This window comes from Nelumbo lutea, chromosome 3 (assembly GCF_056320005.1).
Source record: "Nelumbo lutea isolate HS-2025 chromosome 3, American lotus-T2T, whole genome shotgun sequence".
Taxonomy (NCBI): domain Eukaryota; kingdom Viridiplantae; phylum Streptophyta; class Magnoliopsida; order Proteales; family Nelumbonaceae; genus Nelumbo; species Nelumbo lutea.
This window is the reverse complement of record NC_142686.1, coordinates 10582163-10602648: the sequence shown is the minus strand read 5'-3', so window position 1 is coordinate 10602648 and position 20486 is coordinate 10582163. Positions and strand designations below refer to the sequence as shown.

General features: G+C 39.2%; 1 protein-coding gene and 1 pseudogene across 1 annotated transcript; both read right to left on the bottom strand.

The window, feature by feature from the left end:
* Positions 1 to 848: 848 nt before the first annotated feature.
* On the bottom strand, positions 849 to 19893 carry LOC148862876 (potassium transporter 6-like). The gene is made up of 10 exons (XM_088980324.1): positions 19090 to 19893; positions 18841 to 18968; positions 15392 to 15931; positions 14803 to 15289; positions 14657 to 14710; positions 4841 to 5101; positions 4702 to 4754; positions 2721 to 2844; positions 2382 to 2636; positions 849 to 2009 (listed from the first exon to the last, which is right to left on the bottom strand). The coding sequence occupies exons 3-10, from the start codon at positions 15428 to 15430 to the stop codon at positions 955 to 957; spliced, it is 2328 nt and encodes a 775-aa protein (XP_088836450.1). The 5' UTR covers positions 15431 to 15931; positions 18841 to 18968; positions 19090 to 19893; the 3' UTR covers positions 849 to 954.
* Positions 5110 to 11905, bottom strand: LOC148862877 (cellulose synthase A catalytic subunit 4 [UDP-forming] pseudogene; annotated as a pseudogene).
* Positions 19894 to 20486: the final 593 nt, after the last annotated feature.

Below are 20486 nucleotides of genomic sequence, written 5' to 3'. Positions count from 1 at the left end.
CCGGTGGGTAGCCAGCTGCTAGATATGTCCTTTTGGGTGCCCAGCTGAGGCCTTGGTATTCAGATTCCACACAATTAGAATTTAGAATTTGACTTACCAAGTTCAATTATCCGGGCTGAACCCGCCTCTACCAAACCTCGTTAGTTGTCATTAGTCATTACCAGTCCAGTTTGAAGTTTTTCCCCATCTATTCTGCGTTTGTATTGGTGCCTTGAAATCCACTTGTAAATCAGTTTCACGATCCCATCTGATAAAGTTGAGAAAAATCCAAAGAAAATTTTCAGTAATATGTGGTGGAAACGGATATGGATTCTCAGCGTTAAGGGATTTTCAGGTTTTTCCTTTTTTTTATTTTTGAACTTATAGGTCCCAATCTCTCTGGACTCCGGACTGACATGGGATCTGGTTAAACTTGAGATCCTTTCTTGGCAGTTCTGTGAGGTTGACCGGAATTAGGGGTTTTTTCATATAAATAGCCTTGTACCTTGCACAAAAAGCCATCTTATATCTTGATTACCAAGAAAAGAAAATAAGAGTGTATGAGATACAAGAGGAGGAAACTTGGGCTGTATTGGGAATTGAGGGTTTGGCGAGAAGGCTGTGAAATACTGTAATTGTAATCTTCATTTTCTTATAGTGAATTTCTTCTCCTTCGGTTGCTTGTGGACGTAGCCTAATATGCCAAACCATGTAAATCTATGTACATTTTGTGTTGCTCTATTTTAGATTCATTTCTTATTTATCTACTTGTCAATGATATATTTTGTTCCTGGGTTTGTTAGCATCACAACATTCTATGATATATGTGAAAAGCCTATCAAATGGTAGGGAGAAAAGAAAAGATGACCTTGTCTGAACTGTGAACAGCTTTTATCTATCATTTACAAATTACAAGTTACAAAAAGGGGAAGAAAAGAAAAAAAAAATACAAAGAGACTACATGGATAATCAAAACTAAACATAATACATCATCCCCACCTCCAGAGTAGAGGCATGGGGGATGTTAAGTGCGTATGTAGGTCCTCTGCAGTTTCTCCTAAGGAAATCGTAGCCAGCATTTATTACCAGTTTCTTTATTAGGCTTGACCCCCGTTTCGCCCTCATGTAGGAATGTCCGAGAATGAATGCCATCCCTGCTTCTCTTGCCTCCATGAGTTCCCGCAGCTCATCTCGTGTACTCGGATCCATCCGTGGGCTCTCGGGCACCACGAACCTCACTCTTTTCTTGGGCTTCACTGGTGACTGTATCTCCCTCAGCTCTGACGGGCCTGCCATTTTAGCAGGATTCTCATCATCTTCATACACCCGTATCCCTTCTAAATGAGTCCAAGACGTCCCAACAACTGTCATTTTCTCGTCATCCTTGTCCAAGTCCACTGATCCTACATTGGGTTCTGTTTTCTCTGACCTGACAAACTCTGCTATACTACAAACAAGATCCTTCTCGAAGTCCAAGTCATCCTTGTGGACATCACGATATCCATAACGTACAATGCACCTATACAGCCTGTACTGCTTTGGGCCAATACGCCCCACAAGGAATCGTTCCTCGGGCCGAACATATGGGACAGGGACCGATTTGATGCAGAGGAAAACCAAAACCTGGTGGAAGGCTGGGAGGTTGGTGACAAAGTGAGAAAAGATTGCAGGGATCCCAGAGACAAGACCAGTGTCAATGAGCCCAATGCCTCGTACACGAACAATGCCCAGGCTGGGACCCAGGCTGAGGAGCCAATTTATAGAAACCTTGTTCTGGACATCATATTCGTACTTCTTGAGTGTGCCGTAGTGCCACACGTACATGACAATCAGAAAGATGAAGGCAAGGGCAATCGGGACCCATGCACCTTCAAGGAACTTGATAAGGGAGGCTGAGAAGTAGAGTGCCTCGATGGTGCCGAAGAAGAATATGAAGCAAACAGCTAGGAAGACACTTTGATGCCAGCAGAGGACTATCACTAGGGACATCAAGCAGGTGGTGACCAGCATGACAGTTATAACCGCCAAACCTGTTACAGAGGGAATAAAAATAAGTAGAACAGCAATAAGCACGAGAATAAGGTAATTCAGGGAAACTTGGTTTGATATGCAGACTACCTTAAACCACTTCCATTTAATGTCATGCACCAAGTTTAAATTTTTAGTTCTCAAATGGACTCCATTAAAGGAAGTAATTACTTTAGATCGATTGGTGATGTATTCATTTGAACAATGTGAGTCCTTGTGTTGTGGTTCTTTTCTATTTCATTTTCTTCTTCTATTTTCTACACTGCCATCAATATGTGTGGTCATGCTTCCCCCAAATGGTATCAAAGATCATGGCTGTGCTCTGTGCACATAAAGATTAAAATACTATTTTATTTTCCAAATCATTGACATACCTGATGCATTACCCATCCGCTTCGTATCTCTGAATCCAATGGTAACTGCCAAACATAGCAGCAATAAAATCCAGTTGATTTCGGGGATGTATATCTGACCATGTATTTTAGATGAAGTGTGAACTATTTTGACTCTTGGAAAGCAACCCAAGGCAGAGCACTGTTTGATTATGGAGAAAGTCCCTGTGATGATGGCTTGACTTCCCACTACCGCTGCAAGTATAGCTATTGCCAGAACTGGCCATCTTATTTCCTCTGACCATTAAAAATTTCAATCAGATGAAACTCAGGAGGTTCATTTAAACTCTTAATGCCTAAAAGAAAAGGCACGGTTATTACCTGGTACTGATACATAGAATCCAATCCTGTAGTCACTTTCAATCATGTGATGCTTGGACAGATAAGCTGCTTGTCCCATATACGCAAGTATCAAAGATGGATAAACCACTAAGGTGAAAGCAATCTGTGGAAAAAGCAAGTCCATTATGCAGAACCTAAACATCTCAAATTCTGAGTAAAATAAAGAAGTTTTATGGAATCATTTATGGTCAACATAAAGAAACAAGACACAAAGATCAAAATCATTAGTTGTACTGCACCATGGAAATTGATGCAATAAATAATTAACAAGTTATATCCGTCTTGAGCAGAACAGCTAATGGGAGAGTGCATTTTTTAGTTACCTAAATCAGAGAAAGTTTTGAACATTTAGAATTCCACTAGAAGTGTTGCAGAGAAAATTTACCCTCTGCAAGTTGAGGAATTTTTGGTAACAAATAAAAATGAAAATTCATTAAGATAGAGAAGAAGAAGAATTACAAAAGGGTGATAAGGATTCACCCACATATCAAGGAAAAATAAAAAACACAAAACCCCCAAAACCCTCAAATTCCCCTTCTAGCTCTCCAATTTTAGCTCCCCAACCCAGAGCCCAGACATCCAATCCTGAAAATACAAAAACCAATAGGGAACAAACAAAGAAGCTTAGACCCCCAATTTACCTGAAACAATCTAACTGACTGACCCTTAAAACATAAAACCCTTTGAACAATGACAATAGTCCTCCCCTTGATGATCATCACTCCTTTCAAATAAATGCCCAATCAGATGCGTTATTCACTAGGTTCAACAACTGCCTCAAGAACCTCTTTGGTCCTTTTACTCACCCTCTTTGTCTTTATTACCCTACTATTGGGTCCAACCCTAAATAATTCCCCTTTCAATCTGGCAAATACTTTCGAAACATGAACAGCCCGGGTACTTTTCTGATTTCTGAATCTTCTAACTGCATTAGGTATGACCTCAGCATCCTTTGAAGCCTTGGTGTTAACATAAATTTTTTCTAATCTAAAACCACATTCTTCTCGAAGAGATGATCAGCCACTGCCTCGCCACTCTCTTTCAACACACCCCCCCCATCTTTTTCTACAAACTGCAGCTCATCTTTGTCTTCCAAATTTCTGACTGTGACTCTAGTTGAGGATTCTATAATATTAACTACTTGAAGTTGATTCCTTGCAAATCATTAATATGCTAAGTTTAAATGTGAAAAATAGCTTACATGAAACAACTAATAAAGGGCAAATAAAGTGATGAAGTAATTTTTGAGGGTAGGGGTGCATGAATGAATTTGCAGAGATAAACCCAAGGAATTGCAGAAAAGAGAGGAGAGCAGAGAAGGATTTTCATTCAGCCCTTCTGTAGTCTGATGACCATGTAATTGTCACAATTGGTTGTGTAGGTAATAGGCAAAGAAATTTCAAATTTGATCCCAGGGCATGCACACACGCACACACACACACACACACACACACACACACACACATTAAATCAGTTTCTTTTTAGATTGATGCACTTCTTTTGGAAAGAATTAGGTGACTATTGTAATCTTCTTCTTCCTGTTCTTTCTCATATCTTTTATAAACTCAGCAATTAGGTGAACCCTGACACAAAAAACTTTATATCCTGCAGGTGGCTCTTTTCTATTGAAGGGGGCTGCTGAGTTGGTTTATAGTTACATCAAAGGAGCAGTGACTTGGATGTTACTAATGGTGATGGTTTCCAGTCTGAACAGCAGCAAATTAATAGATCTGCAGGCACGTGATGATATTGTAACAGCAAGAAGGTTAAATAAGAGAGGAGCATCAAATGTCATGACTAAATAGAAATAATACAAAAGTCAGCAGTGCGAAGACTGATTCAATCACAGCAAAAATTTTTAATGAAATTATAATGTCATTTTGATGGATAACAAGCAATCACTAAATTACTCATAAAAACAACTTCCATTAATCTACAGAGGTTTAATTGTTATTTATACCTGGATTGACAGCTGGGAGAAGTGTCCAAGATCAGCAAACATAGCTTCTGAACCTGCAAATGGGGAATAAGTATTAAGGGGGAAAAGCTTTTGGGGTAAACTGCACGACAACTGATGGTAATTAGCAATATTTATTTACCTGTAATGCACAATAGGATCCCACCTAAGGACATCCAACCTCCTCTTTGTGTTTTCTTCAAAAACTTGTACATGTAGTAAGGAGAGAGTGCTTGATACACATGGGGGTTCCAGTGGAAAATATTATATACACCAATCACACTGATGCATAAAAGCCATGTTATAACAACTGGTGCGAACATGAATCCTACTCGGTGGGTGCCATAATGCTGGAGGGCAAATAAACATACCAATATGACACAGGCAATTGGAACCTCTACATCTGAAATTTTATAAAAATTGAACACAAAGGAAAATTAAAATAGAACCATGAAATATATTATTTAGTTTAAATATACAAAATTCAGTGAAAAAGATTATGGAATGAACAAATTATAGGCCTATGGATAAATTTACAATAACATTCCTGACTTTCATTGTGCAGGTTAAAAGTCAATAGACATTACTGTCATATATTCAATATCTAATTTTAGCATATGCTTTCAAGAGACAAAGAAGTAATTAATTTCAATAAAAATCATGGCAAGTTCCAGCTTTTCAGAAGGACCAGTGTATGGTGTTAACATGTAGGTAATTCCTTGCTTACAGGTAAATATGTATGTCTATTATAGATGACATAAATAAGTACACTACATTTTATTCAATATTATCCTTAAGAAAATATTAGCAATAATGTATGAGGTGTTTTACATGTTTATTTCCCAATGCATCATTCTATATAGATTGTTCTATATATATGGTCAGCAAGGGAAAAAATGGTAACAATAGCCAACATTCCCAAAATGAGGACCAAAGTAATTTCAAGACAAACTGAGATTACACAAATGGCAATGCATAATGAGCTACTACATTTTGAAAACTCAACCCGAATTCATTAGGGATTATGCCCCACTCCTGGCACATAGGCAGACATAATATACACAGAAAACAAAGCAAAAAGATATCCACTGACTCAGCACAATTCCCTTTAAACTATGTCTTGGTAAATAAAGCCTAAAAACAGATAGGAAGCGCCCCAGGTCTCATGAAAAGCTGATTAGTGGTTCCAGAACTGTCAATTGAAATTTGATGTTCAAGCAGGAGCTACAGCATTTCATCAGGAACAGGACAAGGAGTTTGCACCTATGGTCCAAGAGGTCCTTGTTATGGGCCCGGAAATAGGATCTTGTCACAGGTCGGTCCACGGGGAAAACCTCCTGTTTTCCCTTGTCCCTTCTTGAACCTATCTTGGTGCCTTTGGTGATTTGTTAAAGAGATCACCAACTCTCCTAACTCACTTCTTTAACTGAATATTCGATATCTTTATTGACTGATAGCAGCTCCTTAAATAGGAGATTACAAGAGTCCTAATCTTAGGGAGTCTCCTTGCTGAATAGGGAGACTTCCAATTCTATCTTGCTAAGGATAAGATAAGCTAATCCTAATCTGATAATAAGATAAACTAATCCTAATCTGATAACAAGATAAACTAATCCAATCTGATAACTTACTAACAAGATAAGATAAGAACAATAAAATAAGATAAGAACAAGCAAAATGAGCTAATCTAATCTAGATAAGGCTGTTGTTGCCGAACTAGGTAGGATGAGCATCATTGAATCCTTGCTGCTGTTGGCGGTGGGCCCGGGGCCTGTTGCTGCCGGCGGCGATGGTACGTCTTCCCGAGGAAAGCGTCCATAACATTACTCCCCTCCTAGACTACGAGCTTGTCCTCAAGCTCAAAAGCTGGATATGTGGCCTGGGAACTCTGCCAATGGGAGCCATGTGGCTTCGGCCGATGGTAAATTACACCATTCTACCAAGACTTTAACAGCAGCACCAACAAAGAGCTTAGCTGACTGATGGGGAAGCTTAGTACCAATATCATCAGGAAACAAGTTAAATAAGATGTTGTTCTGAGGTCCTTCTTGAGAGCCATCAATCCCAAATAGGGGGCCCCATGAGCCATAACCATTCTTAATGGCATCCGATATTCCAGCAACAACTCCAACCATAAGATAATCAGTGTCGTAGGAGGAATGAGAAGTGTAGTCCATTTGAAGAGGTACAGTTCCCCAAACTCAGTATCATCTGCAGCCTTTGAAGTTACAGTGAAGTTGGTGTCAACTCCTGCAAGAACTTTAAGAAGGCCTTGGAAGACGGCAAAAAGATGAGCTGAGACACTTCCTATCACCCAGAATTGTTTATTGCACCACCAATCCTGAATGCTAACACCGCTCCATCGGAGCTCAAGCACACCAGTGGCTATGATGGACAGGAAGAGGGCAATGAACCATATGCTAGCAAGATTATTCAGAGTGGGAATGATGAACTTTCCAGTGAGAAGACAGACAGTAGGAATGATGCAGTAGGCAAGCAAAGGAATGGAAGTTAAAGGGTAAACAATGGTGTTAGTATAGGCCAACTCTCTAACCATTTTAGTTTTCCTCCATGGCCATACCAACTCTCCTAACTCACTTCTTTAACTGAATATTCGATATCTTTATTGACTGATAGCAGCTCCTTAAATAGGAGATTACAAGAGTCCTAATCTTAGGGAGTCTCCTTGCTGAATAGGGAGACTTCCAATTCTATCTTGCTAAGGATAAGATAAGCTAATCCTAATCTGATAATAAGATAAACTAATCCTAATCTGATAACAAGATAAACTAATCCAATCTGATAACTTACTAACAAGATAAGATAAGAACAATAAAATAAGATAAGAACAAGCAAAATGAGCTAATCTAATCTAGATAAGGCTGTTGTTGCCGAACTAGGTAGGATGAGCATCATTGAATCCTTGCTGCTGTTGGCGGTGGGCCCGGGGCCTGTTGCTGCCGGCGGCGATGGTACGTCTTCCCGAGGAAAGCGTCCATAACATTACTCCCCTCCTAGACTACGAGCTTGTCCTCAAGCTCAAAAGCTGGATATGTGGCCTGGGAACTCTGCCAATGGGAGCCATGTGGCTTCGGCCGATGGTAAATTACACCATTCTACCAAGACTTTAACAGCAGCACCAACAAAGAGCTTAGCTGACTGATGGGGAAGCTTAGTACCAATATCATCAGGAAACAAGTTAAATAAGATGTTGTTCTGAGGTCCTTCTTGAGAGCCATCAATCCCAAATAGGGGGCCCCATGAGCCATAACCATTCTTAATGGCATCCGATATTCCAGCAACAACTCCAACCATAAGATAATCAGTGTCGTAGGAGGAATGAGAAGTGTAGTCCATTTGAAGAGGTACAGTTCCCCAAACTCAGTATCATCTGCAGCCTTTGAAGTTACAGTGAAGTTGGTGTCAACTCCTGCAAGAACTTTAAGAAGGCCTTGGAAGACGGCAAAAAGATGAGCTGAGACACTTCCTATCACCCAGAATTGTTTATTGCACCACCAATCCTGAATGCTAACACCGCTCCATCGGAGCTCAAGCACACCAGTGGCTATGATGGACAGGAAGAGGGCAATGAACCATATGCTAGCAAGATTATTCAGAGTGGGAATGATGAACTTTCCAGTGAGAAGACAGACAGTAGGAATGATGCAGTAGGCAAGCAAAGGAATGGAAGTTAAAGGGTAAACAATGGTGTTAGTATAGGCCAACTCTCTAACCATTTTAGTTTTCCTCCATGGCCATACCAACTCTCCTAACTCACTTCTTTAACTGAATATTCGATATCTTTATTGACTGATAGCAGCTCCTTAAATAGGAGATTACAAGAGTCCTAATCTTAGGGAGTCTCCTTGCTGAATAGGGAGACTTCCAATTCTATCTTGCTAAGGATAAGATAAGCTAATCCTAATCTGATAATAAGATAAACTAATCCTAATCTGATAACAAGATAAACTAATCCAATCTGATAACTTACTAACAAGATAAGATAAGAACAATAAAATAAGATAAGAACAAGCAAAATGAGCTAATCTAATCTAGATAAGGCTGTTGTTGCCGAACTAGGTAGGATGAGCATCATTGAATCCTTGCTGCTGTTGGCGGTGGGCCCGGGGCCTGTTGCTGCCGGCGGCGATGGTACGTCTTCCCGAGGAAAGCGTCCATAACATTACTCCCCTCCTAGACTACGAGCTTGTCCTCAAGCTCAAAAGCTGGATATGTGGCCTGGGAACTCTGCCAATGGGAGCCATGTGGCTTCGGCCGATGGTAAATTACACCATTCTACCAAGACTTTAACAGCAGCACCAACAAAGAGCTTAGCTGACTGATGGGGAAGCTTAGTACCAATATCATCAGGAAACAAGTTAAATAAGATGTTGTTCTGAGGTCCTTCTTGAGAGCCATCAATCCCAAATAGGGGGCCCCATGAGCCATAACCATTCTTAATGGCATCCGATATTCCAGCAACAACTCCAACCATAAGATAATCAGTGTCGTAGGAGGAATGAGAAGTGTAGTCCATTTGAAGAGGTACAGTTCCCCAAACTCAGTATCATCTGCAGCCTTTGAAGTTACAGTGAAGTTGGTGTCAACTCCTGCAAGAACTTTAAGAAGGCCTTGGAAGACGGCAAAAAGATGAGCTGAGACACTTCCTATCACCCAGAATTGTTTATTGCACCACCAATCCTGAATGCTAACACCGCTCCATCGGAGCTCAAGCACACCAGTGGCTATGATGGACAGGAAGAGGGCAATGAACCATATGCTAGCAAGATTATTCAGAGTGGGAATGATGAACTTTCCAGTGAGAAGACAGACAGTAGGAATGATGCAGTAGGCAAGCAAAGGAATGGAAGTTAAAGGGTAAACAATGGTGTTAGTATAGGCCAACTTCTCTAACCATTTTAGTTTTCCTCCATAGCCATACCATAAAGGGCAATGGCGACTAAGGAATATCTCAACTGATCCAAGAGCCCACCTGAGAACTTGGTGCAGACGATTGAAAGATTTAAATGCAGCTAGTTTAGGAACACAATACACTAACTTCCATCCTCTGCAGTGCATCTTGAACCCTGTCAATATGTCTTCTGTGACTAAGCCATAAATCCATCCAAGCTCTTTTCCCCATTCAGTTTTCTCTTCATAGCCACAGCTAATAACATGAATAGCCTCCTTAATGAGGGTTGTGTTGTTGGTACCCTCAGGAAGACCACCTTCTTCCATAAGTGTTGAAGCAATGAAGACAAGTGATTGTCCAAACCTCTTCTCAAAGTTTTTCTGAGACATGAGAGATGATTTCTCTAGCTCATCGTATCCTTCAAGCCCTTCTTCAATCTCTTCAAGATCAAGGATAGGGGCAAAGCCTTTCTTGGAATAGTCCTTTGCCATCACTTTCGTCTTCTTGCTGTCAAACCCTCCAAACAAACTTCTTTCTCCCTTCTTTGATTTCAACTTTTTCCTTGATCCACCATAACAACAACAACACCAAGAAGGCCAGCAATCACAAGTCATCTTTGGTCTCTTTTCAGACACTGGTGGGTCATAGCCATACAATGCTTGCCTGTTCAAGACACAACCAATTCCAACGTAGACTGGTCCTTGGATCCCATCCAAGCCTTTCTTGTTGATATCAAGGAACACTATATTGCGATTAGCATATCTATCGTGGCGATCAATACCGTCGAACCTCTGTGGAAACTGGACATAACTTAGCTTCTTTCCAAGCTGAGGATCCATCAGAAAGCACATGGCTTCCCTTACAGCCTTGCTGTAAATCACATAGAGTGGAGGTGGCAGTAATTCTGCTAAATTATGCTGCCTTAATTTCTTTGTATGCAGAACCCCTAGTTGGTGTTGGACAAGCAAGGATGCTTTCTTCAGAGATTTTGGGAGACTTGAAAGGAACTTCTTTCGGTGTGCAATGGTCTCCATAAGGCTTTTCTTGTGTTGCTCTAGTTTCTCATGAAGTTTGCAGAGTTCTTTTCGCCGGAAAAGCTCAAAATTAAGCCACCTTAGCATCAGATCATGTGCACTGTCTTTTGATAGTACAGATCCCTTAATATCTTGAGGGGCTGAACTGAAAAACTCTTCCTCAGGCACAAGTTCAATATCCGGATACTTTGACTTGAAATCTTTGTGCACCTTTATGGCTTTCCCAAAATGAATTCTCATACATCAAATTGTGAAGCTGCAATGTAGTGAAATCTACTGGTGCCTTAGCACGTTCTGTTTCTGCTTTAACACGATCCTCTTCTAGCAATATAGAACGATTTACCTTATCCCGGTCATCTGTCCGTTGATTCCGAAAAAACTGCTCGCAGCGATACAGCCAACCTAAGGGGTCTCCGTTGCCGTTGTACGACGGGAATTCCAGCCTGCTGTACTTGGGGATGACTGCGGCTACCGGGGCGACGATCTACTGTTCGCCGGACGACTCCGTCAAGTCTGATCGGCGACTGCTTGTGGTTACAGCCCCTTCTGGATCCCTCTCCTTGTTAGAGAAATACGATTCCAGCAAGCGTCGCAGCTCCCGGACATCGTCTTTGACCTCACGAACCTCCACGCGGGTTTCCATGAGCCTATGCTCCAGTTTGTGGACCTTGGATGATAGCTGCTCCAGATCTCCCATGACGGTAGGCTCTGAAGATAAGATAAGAACAAGCAAAATGAGCTAATCTAATCTAGATAAGGCTGTTGTTGCCGAACTGGGTAGGATGAACATCACTGAATCCTTGTTACTGCTGGCGGTGGGCCTGGGGCCTGTTGCTGCCGGCGGCGATGGTACGTCTTCCCGAGGAAGGCGTCCATAACAGTCCTTGTCCTTAAATAATGCAGCCAGTCCTTTCTCAAGACAAGGACCACTAAAAGACCATAACAGAAAATCCTTAACAGAGAGAATCTTTACATTTTTCTTTTTTCTTCTCTGTTTTCTAATTTTTCCATTGGTGAAGCCAATTGCTGGTAGGAAAAAGTAAGCAGTTAGCTAGTAGTATCCTTGAATTTCTTGGCCCCATCATTATTTTCAAGCTCAAGGATCTTTTGAACAATCTGGTACTCCAAAAGAATATGCATCTTTGAATATAACAACAGTTTCTTTCCCTCTACAAACTCCAAAAGACGGTAAAAACAGCATTGCTGATACACATCATATTGGCCTCTCCAAATTTGCATTTCTTAATAGAACATTTCTCTAAAGTCTAGTTTAGAAACCAGATCTGATAGTAGTTAAACGGGTTGGAGTTGCCACCTGTAGCAAATAAAAGGATAGAAAATACTAAAGTACCAGCTATATTGAGACAGTTGAAAAGGCTAAGGAATAACAAGGAGTACAAATTAAGACAAAAATGAATGTTCAACATAAGTGGGGACCATACCATGCAAAAAAAAAGGGTTCAGTGTTGCTAAAAATAAAAATAAGAGAAAAGAAAAAGCATGACTTTGATGAGGTTCAGATGGAAAGGCAATAGATATGGCCATTTTCAGCATTTCTTAGTCTAATGGGCATGACTCTAGAATAGGCCAAATCTACCATGCATGAGCTCTTGAGAGGAATGCTAACATCAAAGAAATTGTAACCGTTCAAAGAACTTTGAGACTAAAACAAGTTATAGCAATGCTGCAAAAGAACTCAAAAGGTAATACACATTTGACAGGAGTCTGCTCCATTAACTCTCCATGAAAAGGTATGCATATCATTATATTCATGCCTTTACATTTATCAAATTTGTGCCGCTAATTAAACTGAAGTGGTTTTTAAAATGTTTACAGGCACCAATAAGTTTGATTTCTAATCTGTCCCAGAATATGTCTACCAAATGTTGCTTTTGGTGATAGAAAATAAAAATAAAAGTTTTCAAAATCTTAATACCATGATAGCTGAAATATTAACAACTGAGAGTGTAACAGATATGTGGGATGACTCATCCAGGTGAAACTGGATAAATACTACATTTATTAAGCAAAAAAAAATGTTTGTTGTTTGGATGTTGAAAACTTGAGTACATTTGCATGCATACATAAGAAGGAAAAAAAAAAATCAACTTGTGGCATCTAATGTTAGATAGTCCATGTTTGTATACCACAGGTTTGAGCCAAAAATGTGACATCAAAAAGTAACAGATAGGTCAAAGTGACATGAACTTTTTTTTTTTTTTTGAATTGTAACAGAATGGTTGGAGAAGGGAGTTGCATTGAAACAAGCCAATATATAAATAATCCAGAAGAGGAAGCATTATGATGCTCACAAGGAGTAAAAGATGAAAACTACAACAAATAAGTTGATCACTAACATGACAGGAGTTATAATGATGATGATCAGAGGGAAAATGAACAACATAATGAATAAGATGGTGAAAAGGCAACAGTCTCTCTCTGCCCTCTCAAGAATGTGATTGCAAAGGTCAAGACCGTTATGTAGGCAGAGGCTAATAAAGATCCTTCTTATGATATGTTGTGTACAAAATTTGATGTAATACATACACATCTATAAGTGCAGTAGGATTATGACATGTAGAATAAGTCACTTGGGCTTGGATAAAAGCACTTCTCTTTAGAGAGACAATCAAGAAAGATGTCCATTTATAAGAACCTGATACGTTCCATTATTGGTAAGGGAGCACTCTTTATTGACAATCAACAAAGTTATTACTCTTTGTTTATTCTCAATAATAAATAATAAACAAACAAAAAGTGGGAACAATAAGTTGAACTTGGATAAAAGCACTTCCCTTTAGAGAGACAATCAAGAAAGATGTCCATTTATAACAATCTAATACATTCCACTTTTGTTAAGGGAGCACTCTATATTGGCAATCAACAGTGTGATTGCTCTTTATTTATTCTCAATGATAAATAATAAATAATAAACAAATAAAAAGTGGGAACAAGAAGTTGAACTCTGACATTTCCTAGATTGGAGCAGAAAAAAGGAAGAAGGGGGTAAAAACAGAAAGTGGATTCACTACTTTGTTGAAGCCACAATTTGGCTCTGAAAAAATAATGCCACAGAATCCAGATAGTGGCAAAAATTTACCACACTTCCTTCGTTTAGGCAGAAAGAGAAATCCAGGGTGGGGGTGATCTTTCATTTCCATCTGGCTTTTCCATTTCTACCCACCCAATCCTAAAAAACAGTCCTAAATTATCTCCAAATGCTTCAGGCAAGCAAAAGAGGATGGATATGAATAATTATCTATGCAATATAAGTTAAAAGTATCTAAGTTGTCTCCAGTCCTCAATCAATCATGATGTTCTATTTAATAAACTCAAAACTCAATTCGTCAATTCCACAACCCCACCTTTGTGATGGAATGTCTGTTGTAGCATGCATCCCTTAATTATAATCCATGGATTTTGCAATGTTAATTGGCTAGAAGGGTGAAGGACACAATAAACCACTTTGTGGAAGATGATAGTGATCTTTGACCTTACTAAACTAGATTGATTGAAAAATTGCTTTTGCTAACCAATAAGAGAAAAAGTACGTTTTTGCTACATTACATACAAATCTTCGGCCTGCTGATCTATAGGTCACATCAAAGATAAATTAAGTTAATCAGCGGTAAATTTTGTAACTTCGGAAAGGAATCTACTTGGCAGAGGACAGATAAGATTTTTGGAGTGTTTTTAGTTTCTGGAGATTGGTATAGACTTTCTTTTTTCATGTAGATAGACGTCTGTAAATGATCCCTGGCTGTCTAGCTTAGGGATAAACTTCCCCTACGTTAAAAATTAATTATTAGAAGGGGGGAAATTGTTGTCATCTTCAGATCTTATTCAAAGATTAAAACCTTACTGAGCGTCTTGTAATAGAGAAAAGAAGCTCAATTTCTCACACAGGGACACCGATCCCCTAAGCCTACTCCAGCCAAAGTTGGACCTGTAGCCTGCCGTTTTTAAAGGTGATTGCAGAGATCTTAAATATAAGGTAGTTCAATGATCTTACATTTGCGATGCTCCTTAGACATCGAAAGCTCAAGGCCGGACACCGCAGAAAATACTGCAAGCAAGAGCATTAAAAAATTCCATGAACAGAGATCCCGAATTTTCAAACAGAGACGGAACCGAAATAGAAAAAGAAACTTGTAGTACCAGAAATTGCAGGAGTGAGGACCCCGTCACCAATGACCATGCATGTTCCAATCAAAGCCAGAATAAGCAACACTCTCTGCAACACCCTGTGCTTCTCTAGCGTCGATTTTAACTTCGAACCGTAACTCGTGTCCGGCGGAGCAATGCCATCCTTCTTGTACGTTGATAGCTCCTCATCTGCGACCTGGCCACTAGGCAAGAAGCTGACTCTGGCGTGCCGGCACAGCAATGAATACAGCGCAAAAGTCCCACCTTCGCCGTTATCGTCTGCTCGGAGCACGATGAATACATATTTGAGCAGCGGTACCAAAGTAAGAGTCCAGAACACGAAAGACAACACCCCATAAATCTCCTCGTTTGTCTCTGAGTGCTGAATGTCCTCCGCAAATGTACTCCTGTAAACGTAGAGAGGAGATGTGCTCAAATCCCCATAAACAACGCCCAAGCTCTGATAAGCCAGAGTCAAAATAGTCCTCCACGATTGTTTCTGCAATCACAACAAACAACAAAATTACTCCGATCAGAAAAGTGGGACTACACGACGCTCTAAAACACCGCACTGGCGCATATTAGCAAAAACCAATCTCACCTTGACAGGGTTCCCATAAACCCCACTTTCCAAATCCATGGCAGGCAAACTCAAACTCCAAACAAATCCATTTTCTACTTCAAACTTGAAGAGCACGAAGAAGACTCAGGTAAAGAAAAGACCTTCCTAATAAGAACACTTCGAAAATGCAAAAAAAATGAAGTTTTAAAATGAATACAGAGCAACCGGATTATTGTTTAGGATTATAAATTGCAGTTGAACAACCATCAATGGCGACATCTGAATAGCAAACACGAAAGTCCACAAGCAAATACAGAAAGCGAGCTTTGAAACGTCGAGGGTGGTTGGATTAAAAGAAGACGATTCTAAGAAAGTATTTTTTGGTTGCGTGGAAGAGCGCGCGTGCGGTAGGGTGAGAAAAGTTTGTTTTGTAGTTGTTGGGTTTGTGCGTTCGCCAATTCTTGTTTCAGCTGCCCGGCCCTCGGTCCTTCGTCACTTGTTCAGTTGTTTGGTTCTCTTTTCTCTCTCCCTTTTTTTAGCTTTTCTTCTCTCGTCGGTTTTTTCTTTCTCCACTTGGCTCTGCGAGAAAGAAGGAAAAACTGAAAAGGTTAGCCAAGTGCTCTGAAAACGAGTAGGCAAAACGGGAGCTTTGTTTAATTGTTTTAACTTTTAACGTCTAACGCTGACACCTCAGTAGTTGAGCAGAACACTTCCCTTTTCTTTTTTTGAAGTGTTTTAACTTTTGAAACGGTTAGCCAAGTGCTCTGAAAACGTGTAGGCAAAACGGGAGCTAGTATTTCAGAGGTGGACTGAACGGTAAAAACCCCCCTTCTTTTTTATTTTTTTGAAGTTGAACAGAACACTTGGTATTATTGACCAGATTACTTGTGTATTGCAGCAGAAATCATGAGAAACAAATAATTTGATGACTCGAACGGGTGGACTCAGATCAGCAAGGGTACGTCGGTAGGCCTTGGTGGTTTAGTGAGTTGAGTAAAATTGCCCCTGAGATTGACATGATTCCTAATCGACCAAACCAATTTAGACTTTTCGGATGGAGCCTCCACCAATGATATTGGGTACAGCTGCAGTTGCACCTCTGAGGAGTCCCGAATTAAGTTCCGAATCTTTGAAATCTGGACAAATGATCGCAAGAATCCTAAATTTTGCAGGCGCACCACCACCTAAGGCTATAATGTCAACCTTGGTTCAGGGTGTCAGCCCGGTTTAAATACGACCCCACTTGGGGACGTGGACAAGTCTCAGCCATAGGGGTTTGCATGCTTCCCCCAATTATTTATGTGTATTTTGTTGAAACTGATATTGGTTTTAGGATTTGATCAACCTCTTCATCTTTACTATATATAATGCCGATACTTATTTCAGAATATTTTAATGGTATTACAAATTCATAGTGTGGTCACAGATGGAGATTGTCGAAAAATTTTAAATTTTGAGGACTAAATCAACTGGTATTATGATGAATTTTGATTAGTAAAAATTTCTCATATCTTTTTTACATCATAGATTTTTTTTTATAAAATCACCGAGTCAAGATATTTAAAAAATAGAAAATTTCAAAACTTAAATGCCTTTATCATCTTTTTACCTTTTTATCTTTACTTGTATTTGTAAATGATACATGCCATTATATTAGTCAATATAATTGATACTGTATGTTTTAATTTTTATTTTTTATTCATTTATAAGAATTATAGGGATGAGATCTGTCATCCTGAAGTTTTAAACCTTTATAGGGATGAGATCTATCATCCTAAAGTCTTAAACCTTTGAAAATGTGCATGTATTGATCTATCCATTCATGTCTAGATGTATCAATAATGACCTATCATATCAATATTTTAATCATTGATATTAATTTACTAAATTAAAACAAAAGAAGAGTCAAGACATAAAAGGACGTGTTTTAATAGGTAAACGATACAATCCCTTTTAATAAATGAAGTAGCAGGAATGGAATCGGAATACAATATCTTTGAGAGAAATCTCAGTAGCAAACTGAATTATTTAGGATCTATTTGGTTCGCAGTTAAAATCGGAATTGGAATTGAAGTAGGCTATTCCCATGGTCTTTGATCCAGACAGAAATAGGAATGGGAATTACAATCAGTGGGAATGATATTTCATTCCCAAGGGAGGGGCAGAAAATGGTCATTCCCTCAAATAGGAAAATGTCGGAAATGGAAATGAGATTCTGATTGGGCCCAACCAAACAGCTGGAGTCTGAATAGTCCATTCTGATTCCGATTCCAGATCTCTATTCCTAAGAAGCAAACAGGGCCTTAGTAAGTTAACCCAACTCAATTATTATAAACCTAATTATGGATCTTAACTCAAACTTCAATTTTTTTTTTAAATAGCAAAATTACCAAACATAATAGATCTTACCCAAAGTTAAAAAAAAAAGACCGAAAAGGACTTATTTAAAGACTTATAAATAATAGTAAAATTCCTATGTAACCGATTCTAGGATTGTAGAAGCAAAACCTGACTTTGTATGACTGTCATCTTCACATGTCATATACATCATTCGGCACCAAGACCCTCCAATCTAATTTCTTCTACTCATCCCGCTCTAAGAAGTCCTCAGTCAACCAATAAGTCAATCAGTTCAACGAATTCAGTCATTATCAAGCAGCTACAACAACAGCAAGCTTGCAATGCAATGCCATGCTAGCTTATATTGTTATTCTCCATTCTTAGCTAGTGATATCTTGGGCAGGTTTTGAAGCAATGAACTTAATTCCATTTTGTCTTAATATAGTCATAAACGACACTACTGTAGATTAAGACATCGTGCATTCAAATTCCACTATAAAATCATTTCCACTCACATGGCCTAGTCCTGGTGTCCAAACATGGTGCAACTAAGCAAACTAAAAGAATTATACAATAAGGCAGCTGCTTTACAAGTACCAGTAATACCCAGGAATCTGAAAGTAAGTGATCAAGAAAAGGATAATTAAAAGAAACTGAATTCAAGACCTCACAACCCATTGCCTGCCCAGCACATGGACGTTTATGTGATTAAGGATCAAAATTATTCAAAAATTCAATGAATATGTGTAGGTCTCAAACCTGAACCTCTCAAATTGAATGGAATCCAGTTCCAGTCCACACGTGCTTGTCCCTTAATTTACAATTGCTTGACACGTGGGACTGTTCAGGGTCTCTAACAGCATTGATTTAAAGAGTATAATAAACAAATCAAATGGAAGCCCATGTTCTATGGATCCCATTGAGGTAAAAAGGAAACAGAAAGAATATAGACCAGCTACTTCCCTAACTGCCCTTTGCAGATGATGATATGCAATCAACTTGCAGTTGCAGTTTTTAGTCTAATAAAAGTCTGAAACTGTGATGATTTTACAAAAGTAGCTTCTTTTTTTCTAGATAAAAAGTGGAGTTTCGAGTTTGCTGGAACTATGAACGAGTTAATCTAGTTCAATGAAGTCAATTCATCGTACCTTGCGTATATACAGTGTGGTATGTTACGAGTAGATGAAAAATTGAGAAGTCCTTTTCCCTGTTGTTTTCGATTCAAAAGGAGAATTTGTGGAGATGGAGATAGCGGGATCGTGCATCAAAGAAATCTCTGGAAAGAGAAGGAAACAGAGGAGATAAGCACAAGCGCCTACAGACAAACAAAACATGACACAGAGTAAACCTATCACCTTTAAAAAAGAAAGAGGAGAGAGAGAGAGAGAGAGAGTTACGTATGCAGTTGTTCGGCCATATTGCTTTTTCTGAGTGGATTTCCAGTGATTTGTGGCAAGTCGCTTCCACTTCTCTCGGTCTTTTGCCGCCTCTCCTGTCTAACTCTCTTCAGCCTTCAGCTGTGGTTTGGTCTTCGATGAGATTAGAGAATCGTTGGAAACATAATCCACGATTCCGATCTGGATCAATAAAGTAAAGATGGATAGACAACCCACAATCTTTCATGTCATGGTGAACGAGAAAAGAATTAAATAAAAGGAAAAGAAGAAAAGATTCTAAACTTCAGTCGTTTATTTTCTACTGGTTTTGGTGTATGAAGTAGGTATAACAAAGCAGGCTGATTTGATTATGAATTCAGTTTTCAAACAAGATCGGCTATATAGACTTTACGATTAATCTATTTTTGAAATTCGGCCGCAAGAACAGTTACGGAAAAAGAGCTATGGAATCAAAATTTAAAACCTTCAACTTCAATTCAGTCTTTGATCCATGGAGAGAGAGAGAGAGAGAGAGAGAGAGAGAGAGAGAGAATGTGAAAAAGAAACGAATAGATAGATCTAGATCTGCAACGCCATCCTTAAGAAAATCAGCTCTTGAAACTTCAAAGAAATCCGATTTCAGTATTTGTTAAATGATCGAAACACTGTAACAGCATTAATCGTTGGAATCAGCCGGTAATTCAGTTTATACAAATTATAAATTAGGGGCCCGGCACTGAGCATTCGGGTGCTGTGATCCTCCGTCTTCTTGAACTGTGGGCTTTTTCCGGGGAAGTGGGAACTCAACAACCCTATAAACTGTAGACTGTAGACTAGAGAAGAGTGGTAAGTATGGAATATGGATATGATCGTACTTTTGGCGTTTCTCGTCCAAGTGGCCCTGCCTAAACCTGAATATCCACAGAGCCCTGGGCCACACTTGAACAGCTCTTTTCAATCCTTCATTCCTTGACCGAACATTATGGTATTATAATTAGGCTATGTTTGGTTTGATAGAATATAAGAGGTAGAATAGAGTTGAAAAAAAAAAAAAAGGTAACGAAACCCTCAGCTTTCTCCTTCTTTCTTTCTTATTTTCTATGTCACCAAATACAGCCTTAGAGTTTATTTGACCGGAGATGCAGGGTAGTGCGTACGTTAGACCTGTAGGATCCAATGAAGAGGGTGGTGTTGTATTGCTGTTGTATTTCGTATTCATCAATACAAATTTGTACGAGAAAGATTTTTCTATTTCAAGCGTTTTGAGTTGATCTTTTTTTTTTTTTTTTTTTTTTGTCTAGAATAAAGACATCATGCTTGGCTAAATGGTCGACAACAACATTGCCTGTATGATGAATGAAAAAAATAGAGAGCTTAAAATCATGCAGGAAGCTCCTACACTAACAACAATATGATGA

What these genes read in the sequence shown, in the direction of transcription:
- LOC148862876 (XM_088980324.1), bottom strand. Translation starts at nt 15,430, where the DNA reads ATGGATTTGGAAAGTGGGGTTTATGGGAACCCTGTCAAG. An exon ending in GTCTAAGGAGCATCGCAAAT is followed by an intron (nt 5,102 to 14,656) that starts GTAAGATCATTG and finishes ATAAAATTTCAG; the next exon opens with ATGTAGAGGTTCCAATTGCC. An exon ending in GATCCTATTGTGCATTACAG is followed by an intron (nt 4,755 to 4,840) that starts GTAAATAAATAT and finishes CCCCATTTGCAG; the next exon opens with GTTCAGAAGCTATGTTTGCT.